Source organism: Halichoerus grypus, chromosome 9 (genome assembly GCF_964656455.1).
Source record: "Halichoerus grypus chromosome 9, mHalGry1.hap1.1, whole genome shotgun sequence".
NCBI lineage: Eukaryota > Metazoa > Chordata > Mammalia > Carnivora > Phocidae > Halichoerus > Halichoerus grypus.
Window position 1 is genome coordinate 8,014,910 of NC_135720.1, and position 23,618 is coordinate 8,038,527.

At 48.4% G+C, this 23,618-nt stretch overlaps 1 protein-coding gene across 3 annotated transcripts in view; it reads right to left on the minus strand.

The window, feature by feature from the left end:
• Positions 1–527: 527 nt before the first annotated feature.
• The window catches only part of LOC118546954 (solute carrier family 22 member 1-like), a 30,256-nt gene continuing 7,165 nt past the window's right edge, over positions 528–23,618 (minus strand). Inside the window, exons 3-11 of one of the 3 annotated variants that reach the window (XM_036110045.2) lie at positions 22,528–22,649; positions 20,959–21,127; positions 19,561–19,675; positions 19,244–19,350; positions 16,604–16,818; positions 12,068–12,176; positions 4,792–4,904; positions 3,649–3,748; positions 528–1,843 (exon numbers count right to left, since the gene is read on the minus strand). In XM_036110045.2, coding sequence (XP_035965938.2) covers positions 1,777–1,843; positions 3,649–3,748; positions 4,792–4,904; positions 12,068–12,176; positions 16,604–16,818; positions 19,244–19,350; positions 19,561–19,675; positions 20,959–21,127; positions 22,528–22,649 — 1,117 coding nt within the window. In that variant the 3' untranslated portion in view covers positions 528–1,776. Of the gene's footprint in view, positions 1,844–3,648; positions 3,749–4,791; positions 4,905–12,067; positions 12,177–16,603; positions 16,819–19,243; positions 19,351–19,560; positions 19,676–20,958; positions 21,128–22,527; positions 22,683–23,618 lie in introns of all 3 variants that reach the window. The other 2 variants (XM_036110044.2, XM_036110046.2) reach the window with 2 other exon arrangements.

Genomic DNA, 23,618 nt, shown 5'->3' on the forward strand with positions numbered 1-23,618 from the left:
CTTTTCTGCGAGCCCGGGATGACTGGGGCACACAGCAGGTGCTCGGCACGTGGGGGCTGAACTAATAGGACCCCACAGCCTTGCCCCCGGAGCAGGGGCCCGGGGGCCTCGCTGCCAGGTCCTCACAGGAGTTCCTCAGATTTCCTGACACCTGCGTCACACCTCCCCGGCTCTCCCAGTATTTAGACGTCAGCTGTCTCTGTGACCGACTTATCTCTGCCTTCACACTCCCTGACAGACCCCCCTCCACCCTCACTCCGTCTGGATTGCCTGTGGCTCCTTTGTGGCCACACGGAGGGAGGCAAGGAGGGAAGGACAGCCCGTACCTCCCCGTGACACGACAGGCAGCATTCTCATACACTTTCTGCAGCTGGGCACCCCTTAAAACCTGGTCACAGGACTGAGCCTCCTCCCCCGGGAGAGCAGGTGAGCACACTGGCCGGAGGAGGCTGCCCCTCAGTCCACACACACACTCCCTTCGTTTAAAGCCTCCTCAGACGTTTCACTGAAGGATTCTAAGAAAGATCAGAGAGGGCATTTTTAATACACATTTTAAAAAAACGATTTGAAGCCCGCAACTTACATATTTGTTACCAGTGAACAGTGTACATGTTATGGTCAGAAAGATAAGATATTGGGCAAGGGCCTTGCTGTGGAGAAGCAGAAATGAAGCGCTGGTCCCCTCCATGTATCCAGATGAGTTTTAAAATAGAATTCAGAAGACAAGGCCTTTCCTTGTTTTTGTTTTTTGTTTTGTTTTGTTTTGTTTGTTTTGTTTTGCAGTCAAGGACAAAGCTTCAGGTTTCCAAGTAACCAATGTCCATTCTCAAAGGAAGACCAAATACTGCTCAGGCCCGAATGCCATAGTCTCATGTCCCTGAGCCTGTCCCTGAGCTTAGCCCATCAGGCCAGAAGTGTTTGCAACACAAGCACCTGTCTTTCAGCTGCCTCCCGTTCACATTAGAAACTTGGTTTCCCAATGCACTCTGAAGGCTGGCTATAAAGTGGTCTTTGGATTATTTCACAGGTAAAGAAATTTTAAAATAAAGGTTTTGGTGTACTCTAGGAATGAAATCGCTTCTTCAACCAGAACTTGAACCAGTTACTACATTTCTCACAGTAAACTAAACTCTTTTTGATATATTTACTACAGTATTTTGCAGTTGGCATAGGAGTTTACCTTCTAGAATCACCAACAAGAACGAAAACCAAGAGTGAAATTGAATATAATATTCCTGGAGCATAGGTGACAGAAACTGCTTCCTAAAAAGGTTACAGTACTTCTGGCCTTCAGAGGACGATGACACTTTCAACGTGATTCGGGTATGGTTTGTGGGAAGTGCCGCCATGTTTGAAAACCAAGTGCCCTTCAAGAAGGCTACATGTTAAAATACTTTTGCCAAGATAGATACTACAGATACAAAGACATTTTCTTTCAGAAAGTGAATCAAACAACACTTCCTCTAGGAAACCGGTGACAGGGGCCTCTTTTATAGCAATATTTAAATTCTATTGGATCTTCCAAATACTTTAGGTAATTAAGTAACTGGTAACCACCAACAGCTCTCACTAGGAAAGGTAAGCAGATAAAAGATAGCCAGGGCTTCAGGAGATTTCAAAGAAAGAAAATAAAACAAAGCACATTTAGTGTTCAGGCTACTGGTTTAGGGCAGGCAAGTCTGAGGAAGAGCACAGAGAAATCAGGGTTTCTAAGCTTTTCTTCAGATGAAAACCCCATCTTCCTCTCTGCCACTCAGTCCCGCCGAAGCGTCTCTCTCAGGTGCCAGCGCGTTCTGATGTTTGGATCTGAAGGTAAATCATGTTTTCTTTGGGCTTTGCTATCCTGTAGCAGACGAAAATAAAAATGAAAGTTAAAAAACAGTCAATGTTTTGATTAAGAACCTATTGCAGGGCACCTGGCTGGCTCAGTCGGTTAAGCATCTGACTTTTGGTTTCAGCTCAGGTCATGACCTCAGTGTCATGGGATCAAGCCCTGTGTTGCGCTCATGCTCAGCTCGGAGTCTGCTTAAGACTCTTTCTCCCTCTGTCCCTCCCTCCTGCTCTCTCTCTCTCAAATAAATAAATCTTAAAAAAAAATAAAAAGAAACTATTGCCAAGAAAGAAAGAAAAAAAGAAAAGAAAAAAAGAAAAGAAGAGAGAAACTATTGCAAAGTTGTCTATGGGAATAAATCTCAAAACAAAAGGTGAGAACGAGATTAGCAAGCAACAGAGAGAAGAGGCCAGCAGAGGGAGATCTCAAGAGATGAGCGGGTGTCTACGGACAAATTGTACTGAAACAGCTTAAAATCTGGTAATCAACATTAGCTATCTGTCAGCAACTAGAAAATGTGTTTACAGTTAAAATAGAGTATCCCTTATCAGTATTGAAACACCCAGAATTTCTCAAAGTCAAGTTTATTTAGCACTTAAATGCACTTCATTGGCAGAGTTTATTAAAAGCACAGATTTCCTGGGTCCCAACCTTCATTTATTAAGTCAAAAACCCTAGAAGGCCCAAGAATCTGCATTTCAGTAAGCTTCTTTTTTGTGATTATTCTGCATACTAAGTTTTGAGACTCACTGAGGAGTTCACACAAGATGCAAGAAGAATGGAGAAAATCTCAGATTTATTGAACACCTACTATGTCCCGGGCAATTGATTAGTCACTGTCACCTACTTTATCTCATTGCATTTTCCCAGCAACCCTCCAAACTGGGTACTAGTGTGGCTATTTCTCCGGCAAGGAAGTTAACTTTCTGTAAGTTTCAACGACATCCCCAAAGTCACGTGGCCAAGTGGATGACTGGATTTGAGCCCACGTCTCTCTGACTCCATAGACCATTGTCTCTCTCATCATGGGGACACATGTGTCTTTCCTATGGAATCCACAGAGCAAGCCTGGAGGGGGACCTGAGTGACCACCTCCTTGAGCACTGTTTAGTCCTTTCTTTTTTTTATTGCTTTCAGAGTAGAATCTGAGGGGCTCCTGGGTGGCTCAGCCGGTTAAGTGTCCAACTCTTAATTTCAGCTCAGGTCATGATCTCAAGGTCATGGGATTCAGCCCCTGTTGGGCTCCATGCTCAGCAGGGAGTTGCTTGAGATTCTCTCCCTCTCTCTCTGCCCCTTGCTCCCCCACACTCACTCTCTCTCTCTCTCTCAAAAAAAAATAAAAAATAAAAAAAGAGTAAAATCTGAGACTCCATTAAAGCACTTGTCCCCATTACAGGCATGAACGTTTTAAATTGTTCTTCTTTGTAAAGAGAGTCACTAAAGAACCTGAACAAACAATTGTTAAAAGGACAGAAGCTTGGTTTAAAAATTGTTCCCAACGCAGAGCAGTCAGCTCCGGGGATGAGCTAGGGACTCAGTCCTCAGTCAGACAGCATCTCAGACCTGGGTTCTCCATCACACAGTTCAGAACAGACAACTGCCCACTAAAAACCCATATTTGTGCTCTCCAATATTTCCTTACTCAAAACCAGTGACTGTTTGTGTTTCTCTCTCCAGCAACTCTGGGAGTAAAAAAACAAGATGCACACATACCTGCAAAGCTCTCCTAAACCATTAAGACAGAGGGAGGAAATAGAGGCACCAGAGGGCAGGCCTCACTCCCATGGGCCCCGAGTCCCTGAGCACCGTGGGCTCACCTCCCGAGGTTCTCCGCATCCTCGATGGTCTCTGGCAAGGTGACCCCTTCAGTCTCGGGAAGAAGCAGCGTCATTCCCCCGGCAACCAGGCCCAACACCGCTTCAAAGGAAACAGTTCACACAGAACCATTAGCTCACAACCAACGGCATTCCGCGGGATGCCGGCCGCTACCTAAAGGGCTGCTAGGTAATACACCTGTGAGAAACTCTGGTTTTTTAGAAACCAGGAGCATCTAGGGCAAAAATTAAAGCAATAAGATAACTGGGGAAATGTCAGACTAAGAATAGGGAAATTCTACCGTAACTGATGTTTAAGTATTAGGGGATTTATTTATTATTATATATCATATATATCATATATATCGTAGTTACATATATAAAACTATACATATTAGATAATTATATTATAATGTATTATTTTATATATTATGTTATAGTTACTATAAACTATAATATATACTACAGTTACTATATGTTAATATTATATTACTATATATACAATAGATAATATATATGTGGGCAGTGTGGGCCTCTCTTGTTTCTCTCTCTCCTTCCGTCCTCCCCTCTCCTTATTTCTCTCCCCCTCCCACTCCTTGGTGGATCTACCTGGAGCCCAGACATGGCCGCTCTCTGCACTCAGACAGCCATTTCGCCTTCTGCCAAGTGGGTAAGCAGGGTCTTGGAGGTCGCAAGGTCTCAGTTTGGGGAGACAAGGAAGAGTCTCCTCCTCCTTCTCTAATCCAACTTTATCACTACAAAGCTGATACCAAACTTTGATTCCCATTTGTCTCCTTGTGTCTATTCTCAATTGTTAAGCAGAAGAAGGATGATAATTTAGCATCTTCAAGCCTCCAGCAATTATATGTTAAATGCACAAAAATTGGAGTCAAATTCATAAGAAAGGAGGAGGCCATGTCAAAATGTCTCCCAAATTCTGTCCTGTCGGATGAGTTAGTGGACTCTAGAGCCTTCGGATGTAAACGTCTGGCCTGCTTTCTGGGAATGGCATCTTATCTTTCCCATGAAACAAGACAGAGTGAGCCAGGAGACAACGGAAGGGCTGGCACCATCCTTCTTCACCGGAGGATATCATTCACTGGTCAAAGTAATCATGCTGGGCTGGAATACCCCACGAAGTCTTACCGAACAAAATGAGTGGCAAGCCTTGCCAGACCTCCATCAGCCTGAAGACCAGAAAGGGGGTGATGATTCCACCCAGATCACACAGGGAGGAACACACCATCACTCCAAGGTTCCTGATAAATATATAGAGAACAAGAAAGATATCTCTGTGATTCAGCTTTCCAAATGTTAACCTTATCCTAGAACAAGAATAGAGAGAGGAGAGAAGCTGGAGATAGAGTTAATCACCAATGACCAGGGATTTTTAATCAATCATGTCTACATAACAGAGAGTCCATAAAAACCCCAAATTAAAGGTTCAGAGAGCTTCCGGGTTGGTGAACATACCCACCCCAAATCCACGGGGACAAAAGCTCCCGTGCTCGGGACCTTTCCAAACCTCACCTTAAGTACCTCTGCATCTGGCTGTTCATTTATATCTTTTATTATGTCCTTTATGATAATAAACCAGTAAATGTAAATGTTTCTCTGAGTTCTGTGAAACATGATAGCAAATTATTGAACTCGAGGAGGGGGGATGGGAATCCTGATGTACAGCCAGTGGGTCAGAAGTATAGGTGACAGCTTGGGGCTTGTGCCTGGAATCGGAGGTGGGGGCAGTCTTGTGGGACTGAGCCCTTAACCTGTGGGGTCTGCTCTAAACCCAGACGGTTAACATCAGAATTGAATAGGATACCCAGGTGATGTCTGGAGAGTTGGAGAATTGGTTGGTGTGAGTAGAGTTCTTTTTTTTTTTACATGAAGAGATAGGGAAGTGTAGCGAGAAGGTATTAAGGAATGGAGAACAAAGAAAGCTAGAGGGGGAAACAGAGAAATGATCTACCTGAAAAGATCCTCTCCATCCCTGGTAATAGTCTTTGCTCTGACATCTACTCTGACTTATATGAAGATGGCCACTTTTGATTAGTGTTTGCATGGAATATCTTTTTCCATCCCTTTACTCTTAAACTGTCTCCACCATTATATTTAGAGTGAGTTTCTTGTAAGCAGTATACAGTTGGGTCTCATTTTTTGTCCTGACAATCTGCCTTTTAACTGGGGTGTTTAGAACATTCGTATTTCTTGTGACTATTGATAAATTTTACATTGTTCAGTGCTGCATATTTTTGTATTCCTATAAATAATCTTGAGCTTTGTTTTAAAAACATGGTTAAATTAGGAACAATAAATTGGGAAAAACTTTATTCTTTAGGATATTACTTTTAAGCTTCTTCTGTTATGCTCATTTGCATAATCTTTTTCTCCCTACAATTGTAATTATAAAAGTAGTACATTCCATTTCCTTTCCAATCCCTCCCCCCACTACCTCATCTTAGATGGTTATATCATCTCTTAGTGTTTGCCACTCTATCTTTAAATATATTTATAACTTACTTTATCAGTGTTCAATGATATGTTTCTTCTTAGCTGGAAAAACATACTGAGGAAATTATAGGTAAAATTATCTATCCCTGTTTTATGGAAAGATTGTAATAACAAGAGCAGATGTTAAATTTTATTAAATGTCCTTCACTATCTAGAGATAATAGTACAGTTTTAATTTATTAGCTTTATCAAAACTCTTTCAATTTATTAGCATGAATTATACTATTAGATTTTTTAATATGGGACTATCTTTGTGTTCCTGAGTAATTCCTCTTAGATATGATATATTATTATTTTAATGTCTCCACTATTCTGTTCTGATAATATGTTGTTTGGGATTTTAATCAATATTCACAAATAATATTTGCCTATAGTTTCCTTATTTTCTTTATCTTTGTTGGTCTTTGATACCAATATTATCCTAGCTTTATTAAAATGTTTTTTGGGGGACGCCTGGGTGGCTCAGTTGGTTAAGTGCTTGCCTTTGGCTCAGGTCGTGATCTCAGGGTCCTGGGATCAAGCCCCACGGTGGGCTCCCTGCTCAGTGGGGAGCCTGCTTCTCCCCCTCCCTCTGCCGCTCCCCCTGCTTGTGCTCTCTCTCTCTCTGTCAAATAAATAAATATCTTTTTAAAAAATAAAATAAATTTTTTAATATCTTTCTCATTTTTCTATAGTCTAGAACAGTTTGAGTATCACTGGAGCTTTCTATTAATTAAATGTTTTGTAAAATCTCCCTGTGAGACCATTGTGGATTTCCTCTTTATCATTATTTAGGGACTTCCTTATCTTATTAAATACATTTTTGGCATAAATTCAACTTTGTCTGATAAGATTATGGCTCTTGCTATACTTTAGTTTGCATTTACTGATAAGCTTTCATGCATTCTTTTCTTTTCAACCTTTCCAAAGAAAAGTTTACTTCAACTAAGCAGCAAAGTGTACAGTTTTGCTTTGTAACCAACTGAAGGAGTTTCCTTTTGTCAATAGACAAGTTGAGCCTCTTTGTGTTTGTTTAAGTGTCAGAAATGCTTGGTCTTAATTCTGTCATTAGCTTTTACATCATGCTTTTTATTGCTTCTAGTGTCTTATTTTCAGTGTGTTGGTTATGTGTATTTTTTTCTGATAATTTGGAAGGTTTGTATTTTTTTAAACTTTATTTTTTTTTTTGGTAATCTACATAGATCGTGGGGCTCGAATTCATGACCCTGAGATCAAGAGTCACATGGTCTCCCGACAGAGCTGGTCAGGGGCCCTGGAAGGTTTGTATTTTTATTCAAATGTTACCTTTATAACTTTATATAATACATATACTACTCTATTTTTTTAGACCATATTCATTAACTTCCTATTATAAACAATTATAAAATTTATATATTTCCACTTTCTCCACCCCTTCATGCACTGCTTTTAGTAAACTATACCACTGTTTCAGCGTTTGCCTTTACATCTTAAAATACACCTAAAACACTACATAATTTATCAGCTTTTAAAAAAAGATTTTATTTATTTATTTATTTGAGAGCAAGAGAGCCCACAGGCGAGTGGGGGAACGGGTAGAGGGAAGAGGGAGAGAGAGAATCCCAAGCCGACTCCCCACTGAGCTCAGAGCCTGACTTGGGGCTCAACTCACAACGCTGAGACCATGACCTAAGCCGAAATCAAAAGTCAGATGCTCAACCCACTAAGCCACCCAGGTGCCCCATATCAGCTTTTAATAATATATTTTTTTGCAAGCTGAAGAAAGTATACTAAGGAAACCAGTCTATTATACCACATGCAACATCCCCTCTCCCTTCCTTGTCTTCTAGCATTTCTTTATTGTCAGATTTATGACATTTACTGCTGTTCTGTTGTCAAAATCACATTCACTTTAATCGCACATTCAATAATTATCAAGTTGACAATCAATTTGATATTCTCCCTATATCTGTGACTTACACTTTGGGCCCAGTAACTTAACTAGAATATTCTTTATCATTTTTCCTTCTGAGTCCGTTTTTCCTGTTTCACCGAGTGCCACTTCAAATCATAGAGTCAAACATTTTTTATTTCCAGAAGTTTCTGTAAAGGTTTTTTTTTTTTTTCCTTGAAGTTTTTTTGTTCCATGATTTCAGTTATCTTCTTTGGGACAAGTGCATGTGTACGCATGTGTGAGCTTGTGCTTGTGATCTCCAAGACTTTTAAACTTCACTTATTTCAATTTTATTTTGCAATTCTTAGCCCTACCTTGCCTTTCCCTCACTAGATCAGTTCTCCTTTGCCCTGCTTTCAGATAGGTTTCCATTTCAATCATCTTATCCCATATCTTCTCGGGAACTTTTATCTCTGCTTTAAACTCTTATTTTATAAATACGACTGATTAATTAATATTTTGCATTAATTGAGGTATTTGGGGTTACAATTTTCATCTCCTTTGTGACAATATTTTTCTAGAGTGTATTCTTCATCTGTCATTTGCTTTATCTGTTCCTTTCTCTTTTTCTCTCATGATGTATTTGTATAACTGGGTGAATTACTTTTTTATTATTCATCTTTTAATACTGTGATTTCTTCCTGTATCAACCATTTCAGAAGAATTTGTGGGGAGGGGCCAGATCATGTTCTAGGCTAGTAAAAATTCTCTTTTTGACCAGGGTTGTATGTGATCAGATGTTTTAACGTCTCTCACTCTCAATCTACAGGGGTTGACAGTGCAGAATTCCTCACAATGCAAGGTCTCTCTCCTCCACCCTGCCTTGCAGGACACAGCTATCCCCAAGATTCCTGAAGGTTCTCTCCTGGCCTCACTCTCCCAGCTTCACCTTCAGCCTCCCAGTGTTCAGGGAATGAAGCCTATGTCTCCAGACCCTATATCCATCCTGTTACTGCAAACAAGGGATTGTGGGTTATACCCTCCCAGGTAGGCTTCCTACTTTGGAAAACTGCTGGCCTTGTCCACGAGTTACTGTCACAGTGTGCATCCCTGGAATCTTCCAGACCTTCTGAAACCTCACTGCATTAGGTAGCCCTTCTTCTTACACCTTGTTTTTCAGGGTCATCCTCGTTTCAAAGCTGGCATTTTCAGGGTTTATTCTCATTCTTCTAATAGCTTGAGTGTGATTTCCAAGACAAGAATAAAAAAAACATTATTTTTTTATTATTTTAAGAAACTACATCTTAAAAAAGTAAAAAATTGAATAAGCACACAGAAGCTAGAAGAAGTAGGGAACTGGGTCCCTTATGTAAAATTCACAGTGTTGTGGTGCTTGATTCATTCAGCCATTCTACAAGCACTTAGTGACTGCTTAGCACAGCGGGAGAACAGGTGCAGAGGCACAGAGACGTATGGTACGTCGTTCCTGTTCTCAGGGAGTTCATACCATACTGAGGAGACGAAAAGGAGAGACAGTTCTCAACACAAGGCAGTGCCTACTGAAGCCAAAAGAATGTTCTTGACAATACGTGTTGTAGTTAGAAGGAGGATACTGTTCACTTCTAATACCTCCTGTGAATAAGAAGCACAGTCAAAATGGCTTCGATAGTAATTTTTTGACTTTGTAGTCCTTGTAAAGTAATAAAATAACTGAAATAATCCTCTTTTTTTTTTAATGATTTAGATTTGATTCCATTTAGTGAAAATGCCAGCACTTTCACGACTGTCTTATTGCTATGTATGTGTGGATCATGTTTAAAGTCATTTCTCAACATCTGGCTTCCGTTCCTAGTTACTGAGAATCCTCATCAACAAGCTCTCTGCACAAATGGTCAAGGGGTTGACCTTGAGATGGGTTGCTTGGCCTTCTTCCACATAGGAGCAGGCACTCAGTACCTTTGACAGTTTACATTTTCAGTCAGTCCCTTGGGTCCGGTGGCCATGACAATGGAATTGTTTGGCCCAGCTATTTTAGACTCTGGGCTCAGGACTGCCAAATGTAGAAGATTTTCTCTTTAGTTTGCCTTCATCTCTTTGTACTCAGTCCAAGCAACCTTTTACAGATGAGAGTATTAGACAGGGCCTTTTAATGAAGGACAGGTGGGGAAGAGGAGAGTAAATCAGAGCCACCCTTGCATCTTCTGGCTGACTGAGGGGCTCAGATTGCTGTGTAGCTAAGAGATTGGGGACCTGGAATATTTCTTAGAAACCACTAGCACAATGGCATGGGAAATAGGAAACCATACAGACAGAAAAAAGAGCTTAAGGAAATATACCAAATTCTAACAAAGGTCAGAATTAAAACTTTAAATAAAGTGGTTAATTACTTTTACAATAAAAACAATCTTCATTTAAAACTAAGTCTCCTAAAATGCAGATGGCAATCAGTACATACAAAGATGCTCAACATTGTTGGTAATTAGGCAAATGTAAATTAAAGTCACAATAATAATACCACTACATCCCAGAAACACTTAGACAAATAAAAAACTGACAACACCAAGTGCTGATGAAGAGGTAGAGCAACCTGATCTCTCACACGTGGCTGGTGGAATACAAGATGGTGCAGCCATTTTGGAAAACATTCTGACAGTTTCTTATAAATTTAAACACGCACCATATGAACCACTCCAAGAGATATGAAAACATATATCCACTCAAAGACCCATACCTGAATGTTTATGAGCAGCTATATTATAATCACTCGAAACTGGAAACAGTCAATGCCAATAAACTGGCAAATGGATAAGCAAATCGTGGATCATCATTCACACATTGGAATACCACTCAGCACTCAGAAGGAGCAAAGCATGGACGCCTGCAACTACATGGATCGGGCCCCATCATGCTGAGTGAAAGGAGGTGAACACACAAGGCTACATTCATGCCATGTTGCTTCATATACATAATAATATTCTGGAAAAGGTAAAACCAAAGGGAGAGAAATCAGAGCAGTGGTTGCCAGGTGCTGGAGATAGGGAAGCGGGGGGACTGATGGCAAAGGGATATGAGGAAGCCTTTGGAGGCGATGGAAATGTCTCCATATTGATTGTGGTGGCCAGTAAATGAATACACATATAATCTAAAACTCAGTGAACTTCATGTTACAGTGAATTTGGGTCTAAACCTGACTTTAAACAATAAGTCTTCTAGGCCTGGGGCGCCTGGGTGACTCAGTCATTGGGCATCTGACTCTTGTTTTTGGCTCAGGTCATGATCTCAGGGCTGTGGGATTGAGCACCCCTTCCCCACCCTCCAGGCTCCGCGCTCAGTGAGGAGTGTACTTGAGATTCTCTCTCTCTCCTTCTGCCCCTCCCCCACGTTCACATGAGCTCTCTCTCTCTCTCTTCCCCCCTAAAATAAATAAATAAATCTTTAAAAATAATAATAATAAGTCTTTGAGGCTTGTTGCTAAGTTTACAGAAAAGGATTGTGTCATCCCGGGAAGAGCCCAGCTTCGAGGTCAGAAAGATGCCCTGCCACTTTCTGGCTGTGTGTCTCCTGCAAGTTCTCTTTCCCTCTGTGAAACTCAACTTCCTCATCTGTAAAATGGAAATAACAGTGACGTTAGGGGCGAAATGGCAGATGTCTAGAAATGCTTTGTGTGTCATTGTACCAGTCGGAACTCTGTTTAAGCACATTATGTCTGCAGGGGTCAGCGTGGTTGCTGGACTTACCCAACTAGTCGGAGCTGAGGGCTGGGCTGAAGCTCAGTCTTGCAGTCCTTGCCCAGGGCTCTCTCCATGCAGATGCCTGTTCTCTTGTGCTTGCCCGCTGCACACTCTACTCCAACCTTCCCATTTCACATTCTCTCCCATAATTAGATGTTGACCCTCTCTTTGATGCCCACCGCCCACCTCAGTGTCCAAATGGACCAACCTTTGGGGGAGCCTTGAGGAACTGTCTTGGAAATGCTGGTCCTCATGGAGCCTGGCTGGTGCCCAGCTGTGTCAGTGGTGACCCAACCACACATCCCCGCCCCCCGCTTTGTGCACCCACCTGATGAACGTGGGATACAGCTCGGCGTTCACCAGGCACACCATCTGGAACACGATGGTGATTCCCATTCGGCCAACACAAGCCACTGTGATGTTTAGCCAGTGTAGATCTGGACAGGAAACACATGGAGGTGGGGAACTCACATGAGGACTGTGCCCACGGAGTTCCCTCCCTCGAGGAGCCACGTTAGGAAGCTTGGACTTCAGAGCTGGAAGAGCCAGAAAGACTGCTTTGTCGAACCCTTTCATTTTGGGATAAGTAACCTGAGGCCTGAGAGGTTTCAGAACCTGATGGTGACACAGCAGGGAGGGTTCCTTTACGCAGAGGAAAGAGCATGCTTTTTGGATCTGCCTCCTGTCAGCCGAGTGACTTACCTCTTTGGGCCTTGGTTTCCCCAGCTGTAAAATGGGAAGCATTAGAGCCAGCCTGTAAGTTGTTATGGGATCCTGAGATGATATGTGTCAAACATCCACCATGACCACTCCAGAAACGTCGGCTTTTTAATTCCTATGCAGTAATGTTGCCGCTAGCACCTGACACAGGAGGGAGGCCCACAGTGACCCCTGACAGACACAGGAGGCCCACAGTGACCCCTGACACAGGAGGGAGGCCCACAGTGACCCCTGACAGACACAGGAGGCCCACAGTGACCCCTGACACAGGAGGGAGGCCCACAGTGACCCCTGACAGACACAGGAGGCCCACAGTGACCCCTGACAGACACAGGAGGCCCACAGTGACCCCTGACACAGGAGGGAGGCCCACAGTGACCCCTGACACGGGAGGGAGGCCCACAGTGACCCCTGACACAGGAGGGAGGCCCACAGTGACCCCTGACACAGGAGGGAGGCCCACAGTGACCCCTGACAGACACAGGAGGCCCACAGTGACCCCTGACACAGGAGGGAGGCCCACAGTGACCCCTGACAGACACAGGAGGCCCACAGTGACCCCTGACACAGGAGGGAGGCCCACAGTGACCCCTGACAGACACAGGAGGCCCACAGTGACCCCTGACACAGGAGGGAGGCCCACAGTGACCCCTGACAGACACAGGAGGCCCACAGTGACCCCTGACAGACACAGGAGGCCCACAGTGACCCCTGACACAGGAGGGAAGCCCACAGTGACCCCTGACACGGGAGGGAGGCCCACAGTGACCCCTGACAGACACAGGAGGCCCACAGTGACCCCTGACACAGGAGGGAGGCCCACAGTGACCCCTGACAGACACAGGAGGCCCACAGTGACCCTTGACAGACACAGGAGGCCCACAGTGACCCCTGACACAGGAGGGAGGCCCGCAGTGACCCCTGACAGACACAGGAGGCCCACAGTGACCCCTGACACAGGAGGGAGGCCCGCAGTGACCCCTGACAGACACAGGAGGGAGGTCCACAGTGACCCCTGACAGACACAGGAGGCCCACAGTGACCCCTGACACAGGAGGGAGGCCCACAGTGACCCCTGACAGACACAGGAGGCCCACAGTGACCCCTGACAGACACAGGAGGGAGGCCCACAGTGACCCCTGACACAGGAGGGAGGCCCACAGTGACCCCTGACAGACACAGGAGGCCCACAGTGACCCCTGACAGACACAGGAGGCCCACAGTGACCCCTGACACAGGAGGGAGGCCCGCAGTGACCCCTGACAGACACAGGAGGGAGGCCCGCAGTGACCCCTGACAGACACAGGAGGGAGGCCCACAGTGACCCCTGACAGACACAGGAGGCCCACAGTGACCCCTGACACAGGAGGGAGGCCCACAGTGACCCCTGACAGACACAGGAGGCCCACAGTGACCCCTGACAGACACAGGAGGGAGGCCCACAGTGACCCCTGACACAGGAGGGAGGCCCACAGTGACCCCTGACAGACACAGGAGGCCCACAGTGACCCCTGACACGGGAGGCCCACAGTAATGCAGCCCCTCAGGCAGCAGCCCGGGAGCTGGCGGACCAGATTTCTAATCCTCACTCTAGCCTTCACTTCCAAACACATTTTTCTTTTAAACAAAACACCTTTCGGGATAGTCTCAGATGCAAGTACGAGGGAAGCAAACCCTTGACTCTGCAGACGGCTCTGGGGCTCCCCATTACGTGAGGGTCCAGGAAGCCCGCCCCCTACTGAGGACCAGTCGAGGAATTGGGCCCCATCACGTGCTCCATCCACCTGGATTACCTCACACACTAACAAGCAAGTGGCTCCCGGGACATGCCAGGTGACTAATAAAGCCTCTGCGGTCACAGACGTCATGTCATCCTGACCCCTGTCCCCAGATACTGGCTGCTAATGGAAGACATGCTTCGTTTCCCTCCACCAGCAGGAGGCTCCCAGGAGAGAGGACACGGTGGCCTTAGGAATGAGCCCACCACCAGGTCCAGCTCAGTCTCCACAAGGTGGAGAGCCCAAGGCAAGCCGTTAATCATGGATACCCTCCAGCCCCCTAAAGAGAAGAGATGAGGAAGTTCACGCAGATGGCATCTGCAGGGAGGGCCGTGTGCACACACGCTGGGGTCTTTAATCTGGCAAACGCCTCTGCCGCCCTGGCCCCCTCGGCGCTGGGGGCACCACTCCCTTCAGCAGCCAGAGGGACCGCGGGGAGCATCCCTGCCCAAAGCCCCCAGTGCTTCCCTTCCACACAGGGGATACCGTCCAAGGTTGCCCCCTGCGAACCCCCACCTCTGTCCCCCCCACTCCTGCCCTGCTCTTCCAATTTCGGGCACAGGGATTCTGGCTGCTCCTTGAATGTTCAGCTCTACCTTCCTCGGGGATCCTCCCACTTCTGTCCTCCTGCCTGGGAAGTACATTCCCCAGGTGGTGAATGTACTCCTAAGTACATTCGGCTCGTTCCCCTGGTTCAGGTCTCCTAAGGCCGCCCCTGACCGCCACACAAAGGATTAACGCCCACCATGCTTCACCTTCGCTTTTTCCCTCTAGAACGTAAACTCCGTGAAGGAAGAACTTTCTCTGCTTTGCTCACTGCTGAGATCCCAGGGTCTAGATGCGTGCTGGCCACACAGAGGGTACTTGAAATATTTCCCGGAAGAGGGAGTGAGTGTTTATCATCTAACGCGACAAGGACTCAGTAGAGGCAAGTGGAGAGGGTGGGGGATGGGAAGAGGGCCCTCGGGGCGGCGGGGGGCGCCTGGGACCAGAGATTATGATGCCTGAGCTCTGTCCGGGGATAACTGAACAATCTCAGACCTTCGGCTCCTCCTCTGCACCTAGTGTTGTTATTTAAAAAAAAAAAATCCTCCCATTCATCTTTCCAGGATTCCAGAAATAGGAAGATGGGGAAGATCGTGGGTAAAATCTATTTCGGATAGACTCTGTTCCTTTCCCTGTCTTCTTTGTTCTCTCGTGCAAGGAGGGAGAAGAAAACTGAGCTGTTTATTTTCAGCCTGATCTACACAGCCTGGTTCTTGAGAGTACAGATTTCAGGAACCGCTTCCCACAGTACCCTCTCCCTAAACACTTACCGAAACAACTCATTTAACCCACAGGGGCAGAGCACAAGCAATACAAACTGAGGAAATAGCAAACGTGCCTAGTGCTTATTCAACCATCTTCCCAAATGTGACAAATATGAAAGGCAATTTGTGTACTCAAATTAAAACTGACTAAAGTTACTCTGCTTTGGATTATCTTGGGTTGTAAGAACCACGGACGAAAGCACACACCCACCAAAACAGCTGGTGTCAAAAAGACGAGCAGTGCCCAGTGTTGGCTCGGACGTGAAACAACTGGAACGCTCAGGCGTCGTTGATGGGAGTGTACGTTGGTCCCGCCATTTTGGAAACCTGCTTATATCGACTTAGAGCTACGTAGATGCCACCCCTGACCCAGCAAACACACTCACAGATTTGTACCCAAGGGAAATGAGTCTATGCCCATGAAGAAACATGTGCCGGAACATTCCCTGCAGCTTTTCCCAGTAGGCAGACGCTGGAAACCACACAAGTGTCAGTCAGCGTGGGATGGTAGCATGGGATTCAGGCGGTAGAATGCTGCCCAACAGTGAAAGAGAATGAACTACACTCTGGTGTGACAACATGGACAAACCTCACGGATGGAATGAGGGAATGAAGCCAGACAAAGACACAGGGTACCTTTGCTATGGGTCCTTTTGTATGAAGTTCAAGAACAGTCAAAATTACTTTTCGGTGACAGAGGTCAGAGCAGTGGTGATCTGAACAGGAGGGGTCAGTACGGATTGTCAGGGAACACAGGGGAACCTTCTGGGGTGTTGAAAATGTTCCACATATCTAGGTCATGGTGCCCAGGTACATTCACATGCAAACAGTCATCAGCTTGTACACTTGTCATTTGCTCATTGTGTGTATGTTATACCGCAATTTAAAATTAAAAAAAAAACAACAACAAAGTTGTAGACTAAGATAACACCCTGTCTTTGTCTTTGTTCTTGTTCAAGGGGCACATCCAGGACCTGAAACACTATTCCCAAATTCGATCTGAATTTCGGATCGATAATTTGATTACCTAGAAGATGAGAGGAACGCACGACTCACCATGTGAAATAAAGATCATGACGAAGCAGGCTGCCCCCGCCACCAGATTCGACGCGGCCAAGGGGCGGATGAGGCCACAGCGGTCAATGGTGGCGAGGACGATGAAGGCCGCCGGGAATTCAACCAGAGCAGAGTAAAAGAAATCCAGGTAGAGGTTCCCCCCCGTGGCGCCCACGTGCATGATGAGGCCCTGATAGAGCACGGAGCTGGTGAACCTGAGCACAGAGGAGAAGCAGTCTCAGGCAGAGGCTCCGTCTGTGGGATGGGAGAGAGTTAAGATCCTGTCCAGCGAGGACAAAGGTCCCTACGAGCTGGAGAGGAACAGGTGTCCCTCGATTTAGAATGTCCTGGAGCGACATGAGAAGAGGGGATAAAAATCAGGAAGGCTGTCCTAGAGGGGCGCTCAGGGAGAAGCTCCTCTCAGGATTGATGTGACATAGTGACTTCCAGGATACAACGCCATGTCCTCGAGATGGCAAACGAGGACCCTGAGGCCCCAGCAGCTACAAGGGGATGGGCAGAAGGCACCACGGAGTGAGCAGATTCAGCAATCAGACTGCTGTGTGAGCTGTGTGACCTTGAGTAACTGAACAAAGCCCTCTGTGCCTCAATTCCCTCATCAATAAATGGAATAAGGTCTTCCGAGAACACTCAGACACAGTTCCATCCTGCCCAAACTTCGAGTCTCAGCCAGAGCATCCTTTCCCACGGGGAGCCCCTTGTTCCACACCCACAAGGGGACAGCAGCCCTGTCCTGACCACAGATGTATAAGGCTTAGAGACCAGCCTTCATTCACTGTGTCCTACCCCAGTGCCACCTACAGATCAGGCTTGCCCTCAGCAGAACGGTGATGAAAGGTGCACGGATGAGATATTTCTCTCCACGGCCCTTGCTGCACCCCCTCTCTGTCCCACAGTAAGTGCCTGGTGTGGTTCTGGGAACGAAGAAAGCACTCGCTAAAGATGAGCGATGATTGGCATCCTCATCATCATCTTCCCAAGGTCAAGTCCGCAAAGCACAGCAGAGGAGGTGCCAGCCAAGTCTTTCCTGCTTCGTCAACAGCGCTGTTCCCCTCCCTCTTCCACCCTGTAGCCCACCAGAGGACCCTCCACCCGTATTCCAGGGAAGAAGAGCAGTGGTACAGAATACGGCACAGAGACCAGTGGGGACCGGCCAAGTCACTCAGGGAGAATTCAGAGTCCCACGTGTCTCTTTTGGTGACATTGTATCATTTTGGAGGCTAGAAACATTTGATCATTATATTGGTATTTACACTGCGGGTAGAGATTTTGGTTGATAAGAAGTTGCTGTCTTATCCCAGCACATAAATTGTCCATCAGCTCCAAAACGGAGATCACAACTAATAGTTCTCATCAATATACTCCCTTGTTTTATAAAGCTGCACACAGAGAAACATTGGGATACTCTTGTTTCTAGTCCTGAATCATTCCTGATTTCCAAAAGGCTCACCACGCCCTCTCTGTGCCCCACTAAAATGGAACAGTCACATCTTACTGATGAAGAGATTGATTTAAGAGAAATGAATGTATAAGCTTGATTTTTCGTCAAAAAACAGTTAACAAGTGTGCAGGCCTGCCATCTTTTGGCAGAACCCATGAATTGCATGTACATGTTAAAATAGTAGCCCGTGGGACTGAGCCCCTGGTTCTAAGCCATTTACACAAATTATCTCATGAATCTACCAACACGCGGGTGAGGGGGGGTACTACCATTACCCCTATTTGCTGACGAGGAAACTGAGTCATAGAGAGAATGCAGAGCTGTCTGGAGTCACGCGGCCGGGAAGTGCTGGGAAGGAAAGAGCGGGTGGAGGGAAGGGGTGTTCAGGGTCAGCTCCCTGTAGGCCACGGAAAGGGACTTGGTTCTATCCTCAGTTTGTTAGGAAGCCAGCGGAGGATGTGGACAGGGGAGTGACCTTTCAAAAAAGAGCAGAATTGGCCCGGGGAGTGGGTGCAGGGGTGTGAGAGCAGAGGAGTCAAACCCGCCCCCCCAGAGGAGTGCATTAGGAGATGGCAGTGGGGAGAGTGAGTGGAAAGGGGAGGAAGTAAAGAGGGGGATGGAAGTGCACCAGGCAGCTGGGGTGTTTGCAAAGGCTCCCAGGGCCCATCGTGCGCTGGCTGCAGGACTCTGGGGCCAACACGGGGACATGGCAGGTGACTGGCGGGGCCAAGGGAGGGCATGGTGAGCCTGGCTGGCATCTCCTGCACTTGGGATGGATTCTGTGGAACCGTGGTTATTTATTCAACCTTCAGCAAATATTTGCAGGGCTACCATGTACCAGGCATCGCCCTACTAGCTTGGACCCTTGGTTCTAGTAAAACCTTGCTGGAAGCAGAAACGAGTGTCCAAGCAGCAGAGTGGCTCCAGCTGAAGGGGGGGAGCCCACAGTCCAGCCACTCAGCCCCTGGGGTTGGGGGAGCTACTGAATGTCAAGGACAAAGCCCAGGTGATGGGGAGCCGGCCGGATGTCCTCTGAGGGAACAGGGTAGGGGGCTGCAAGAAAGCAGCCTGGAGAGGGGTGCAGACCCCGGGGGTGGGCCAGGGTACGTGGGTGAGTACCCCAGTGCCCGGGCAAGCACCCGATTCCGTTGCGGGAAGGTACAGGAAAGGCCCCTCACCACAGGTACATCAGAATAAAGGTGTGCTTCCTCAGGTGTGGCGTGCGGAACAGGTCTGCAAAGGAGGGGCTCAGCTTTTCGGTGACATCCTCTTCGAGAGAGAGCATCTAGGAGGGAGTCAGAGCATCAGCTGCATCCAAGCTGGGGGGAGCAGAAGAAGCCCGCAGAGCCACCCCACCCATTCCTGTGCTCAGCGCTCATCACCCCAAATTCCTCCAGGGCCTTCCTGCTCCCCAAGGCAGCCCCGGAAGCATTTTCTAAATCATAAACCCAACCCAAAGTTCAGTGATATGAGAAACCCCTTGCTAGTTTGTCACCTTTAGATCAGCGAGAGGCGATTTCCCGTTCTTTTGGGCGATATGGTCCATTATCTTTGTCACTTGAGTGTTTCTCTTCTGTGATAGCAGCCACCGGGGAGACTCGGGCACACACCTGCAGACACCAATGTCCCTACGTGGTGGCGTCCCCAGAGCGCGTCTGATGGGAAGCCCTGCTCACAGAGGTGCTATTGCTCCAAGCAGCCCACCCTCTTCACTTCGGGACTGTAATTCCTCAAGCAGCTAGTGGACGAGGACCTGGGGTCATCCTGTGCTGGCTCAGGGTGCCCACGAAGGAGCTCGTGGGTCCCTCATACTCTCAGTGCCACCTGCTAAGACTTAGGGACAAAAAGGGAACTGCTGTTTTCCTCTGTGGCCTTCATTCCACGGAGCAGGGGTCCCACTCTCTGCCGGCCACTGGCAGCCCTTGTTCCCCTGGAAACTCCTCGCACAGAATCGATGCTCCATACGGCCCCCAACCCTTGTGTGACAGCAGGGTGTCTCCGCGTCTTACAAGGGCTGTTGAACAAGATACCAAATATCTCCAAAACCAAATAAACAGATAGCATGCGGTCCATTTCAAACCGGGTAAGGATGTTACAATGTGAGGATTGGGAATCTCCGGCATGAGGTCTTCTGAAAACACTCAGGCATAGGCCTACCCTGCCTGGCCAGCGAGACTCGGCCAGGGCGTCCTTCCCCACTGCGGAGCCCCGGATTTCACCCTGATGGGGGAGAGCAGGCTCGTCCTGACCATAGACATACTGCTCCCAGCGGCAAGCCCTGGTTTAGAGAGATTGGGTCTACTTCAGTGCTACCCACAGATAATTTGTCCTTAGCAGAATGGTGATGAAGGGTGCAGGGATGAGATGTTTCTCTCCATAGCCCTCTCTGCACCCCTTCCTTGGCCCACAATCAAAACTCAAAACTCATCTGTCCAGCTGCTTATCTCTTGGGACCCTGCCAAGTGCTGTCTGCTAGTAAGATTAATACCTCATCTTGGGACTGGTTTGTCTCACAATGGCTTAATGTGCACATTCCCCAAGAACTTTTATTCACTCATTCATTCATTCATCCATTCAACAAACAGCAAATGCCTACTATGTGGCTAGGTGGCTTCCTATCTGACTTGAAGCATTGCCCCTCTTTCTAAAGGGATGCAAATTGAAAGAGGCTCTGTTTGAGGGTAGCTCCCCATGTAACAGGGGCCATCCTGTAATATTAGAACACTCCAAATGGCACAAAGGGCAGAAGCAGCCCTGTGCCCGAGTGTGTGGCCACTGTGGCCATTTGGGGGATGGCTTGTGTGGCCACGAGGTCACCAGGCGGTCGGAGTTCACTAAGCATGGTCCCGGGGGGTGGAGAGAGGAGCAGGGCCCCCGTGGAGGACCCGCATACCAGTAGTAGAGCAGGAAGAGGAAGGTGGGCAGAGAGATGGCCAGCTGGAGCCATCGCCAGTGAGGGATGGCGTAGGCCACCCCCGAGAGCAGCAGGAGCCCCACCGTGAAGGTCATCTGGTAGAGGATCGCCACCATTCGCCTGTAGCCCAAGCCCACGAACTCTGTGACTGAAACAGGACGTGAGTCACCACTGGGGCTCCTTGTGCTCCCCGTGGCCTCCCTCCCTCCCTCCCTCCCCCTGGCGAGCCCCTGCACCTTGCCCCTGCCTGGCTGACCCCAGGCTCCTTCCCCTCGTCCTGCTGATGTTACTCAGCTCAAGCCTCCCTGAGACACACCTGGCTGTCCTTTTTTAATCCCCCCATTTGCCGTCTGTAGTGTCCTCCGGGTGCTTCAGGGTCTGGTATGCCTGAACACGGGCCCCCCTTCTCCTCCCCAGAGCTTTGCCCCGACAAACTCCAGACTGAGCTGTGAGATTTCTCACGGCCCCAGGAGCGCACATTCATTTAACAAGCATTCCTGGGTGCCTACCAGGGACCCGGCACCACTCTGGGTGTTTGGGGTGTGTCATCAGCCCCACGGGCAGAGTCGTGCCCTCATAACCCCACGTCCTCATGAGAGAGGGCAGAGGGCACACCCAGCAAATGCGTAAATTGTGTGCCAGGCCAGAATGCACTTTGTGCCACGGCGGGACGGAGAGTTCACTGGTGGAAGGGGATCGGGAGAGTGGAGGGTGAAGGGGTTGCAGTTTTTCAGAGAGCAGTGCAGGGGGGTGAACCTCAAGGGTGAAGTTCCAGGCAGTGGGAGCCAAGGACGCAGATCTCCAGGGAGAGGGGCGGTGCCCGGGGCCAGGCCGTCCTGGGGGCCTTACAGAGGCTGGTCTGTGCTGCATGAAGGGCAGAGCCCGGGCCCAGAGGGGCAACACAATCCCACGTCCACTGCTGAGTTGAGACTGGGGACCCATGTGGAGGAGAAGCGATGGCGTTGGCTTGGGCCCGGGGCAGGGGCAGAGGAGAGATGGTGGACACGTGTGCGCTGTGAAAGCCAGCAACAGAACCCCTGAGGGGCCAGAAGCAGGTGTAGAGAAATGGGGGCCATGCTGACTGCCAGACCTCTGGCCTGAGTGGCTGGACAGAGGGCACGTCACCGACTGGGGGCTGGGGTGGGGGTCTGCAGGTGGAGCAGGTTTGGGGACGGGGAGGACAAAGTCCTGGGTCCTGCCACATTGAGGGATGGGGGAGAAGAGAAGCCAGTAAAGGAGACCAATATTCCCAGGGGAGGCCCAGGGAATATGTGACCTGCAAGCTTTCAGGGGGCAAGGGAGGGAGGGAGGGAGGGAGGAGGAAGGGAGGGAGGGAGGAGGAAGGAAGGAGGGAGGGAAGGAGGCTATCCCCACATCGTGCCCTGTCCGGTCAGACAATCACATACAACTAGAGCTAGCACAATTTCTCTAGACCCCGCAAATGTCCCCTCTCCCCCTAAATCCCACCTCCACGTTTGGCTCCACCCCCTTCCACCTGCCCCACCCGCCCACCTGCCCTGGTGGGAACTCAGCCCAGCAGACACTTACTCAGGACATAGCCAGACATCCAGCTGCCCTTGCTGACCAGCCCCTGCAGCAGGCGGAAGAGCAGCAGAGACGGGTAGTCTTGCGCCACGGCCATGAGGACACCCAAGATGGCACTGATTAGGCTGGTGGCCAAGAGACATAATTTTCGGCCAAACCTTCAGAGGCAAGGAGACAGGGAAGTGGGGAGTATTTGGGGTCCAAAGGGCACCAAGAGACAGCAAGGGTTTCGATCGGGAGGCGTGCATCACTGCTGTCCTGAGGGACTGCTCCCCGGACCTGAGGGCCCAACCGTGTGGTCCTCAGGGAACAGCGGCCCTTCCGAGGTTCATTAACTCACTGTAAGGAGGAAGCCAGAATCCTGGTCTCAGGCATCTGGCATCTCAGCCGGGGGGGGGGGGGGGGGGGGGATGGTTCCCCTGGGGGTTTTGCAGGTTCCCACGTGTGCCCCCTCTCATCGCCCGGCAGACTGTATTATTATTAACATGCTAGTCTTATCAGCAGCCTCAGAAAGTTTTCTGGGAAAATATTCAGTTCTAATGGTATAACGATTGAGGATTATTTCCCTTTCCTTTTTTCATGAATGAAATGGGCAAATCACTTGCTAACTCTTCATCCCGGTAGGGAGCTTCATTGACTCCATTTTTCCAAACTGATCCCACACTCCGGTGGCTACTTGAGGAAGCAAGGGGCCAACCTCCTGTGTGGTCACAGTGACCTGGTCTCCACCCCCAGATCTCCCCACCCTGCAACCTCTGTGTTCCCTGCCCTCTGCCTCCTAGACTCCATCCCGGGCCCTTCATCCCCCTACTCCTTCCTTCTCACCTCCAGCCCCACGTTCCTCCCCAGCGTACCTCCACACCAGCCAGTGAATGTCCTCATGCTGTACTAATGTAGAAACTTCCTGTCGGACGCTCACACCTTGTCACCTCAGAACAATCAGAACTAACGTCATCTGCATCTGCCTCCATCTTGTCTCCTGTGCCTCCGACCGAAGGCTGCTTCACCTGCTCCCCTGGGGCCCAGCCCCTCCACTGCCCTGTTGCTCCCTCAAGCCCTCCATGATGGGTCACCCCCATCCTGGACCCTTTGCC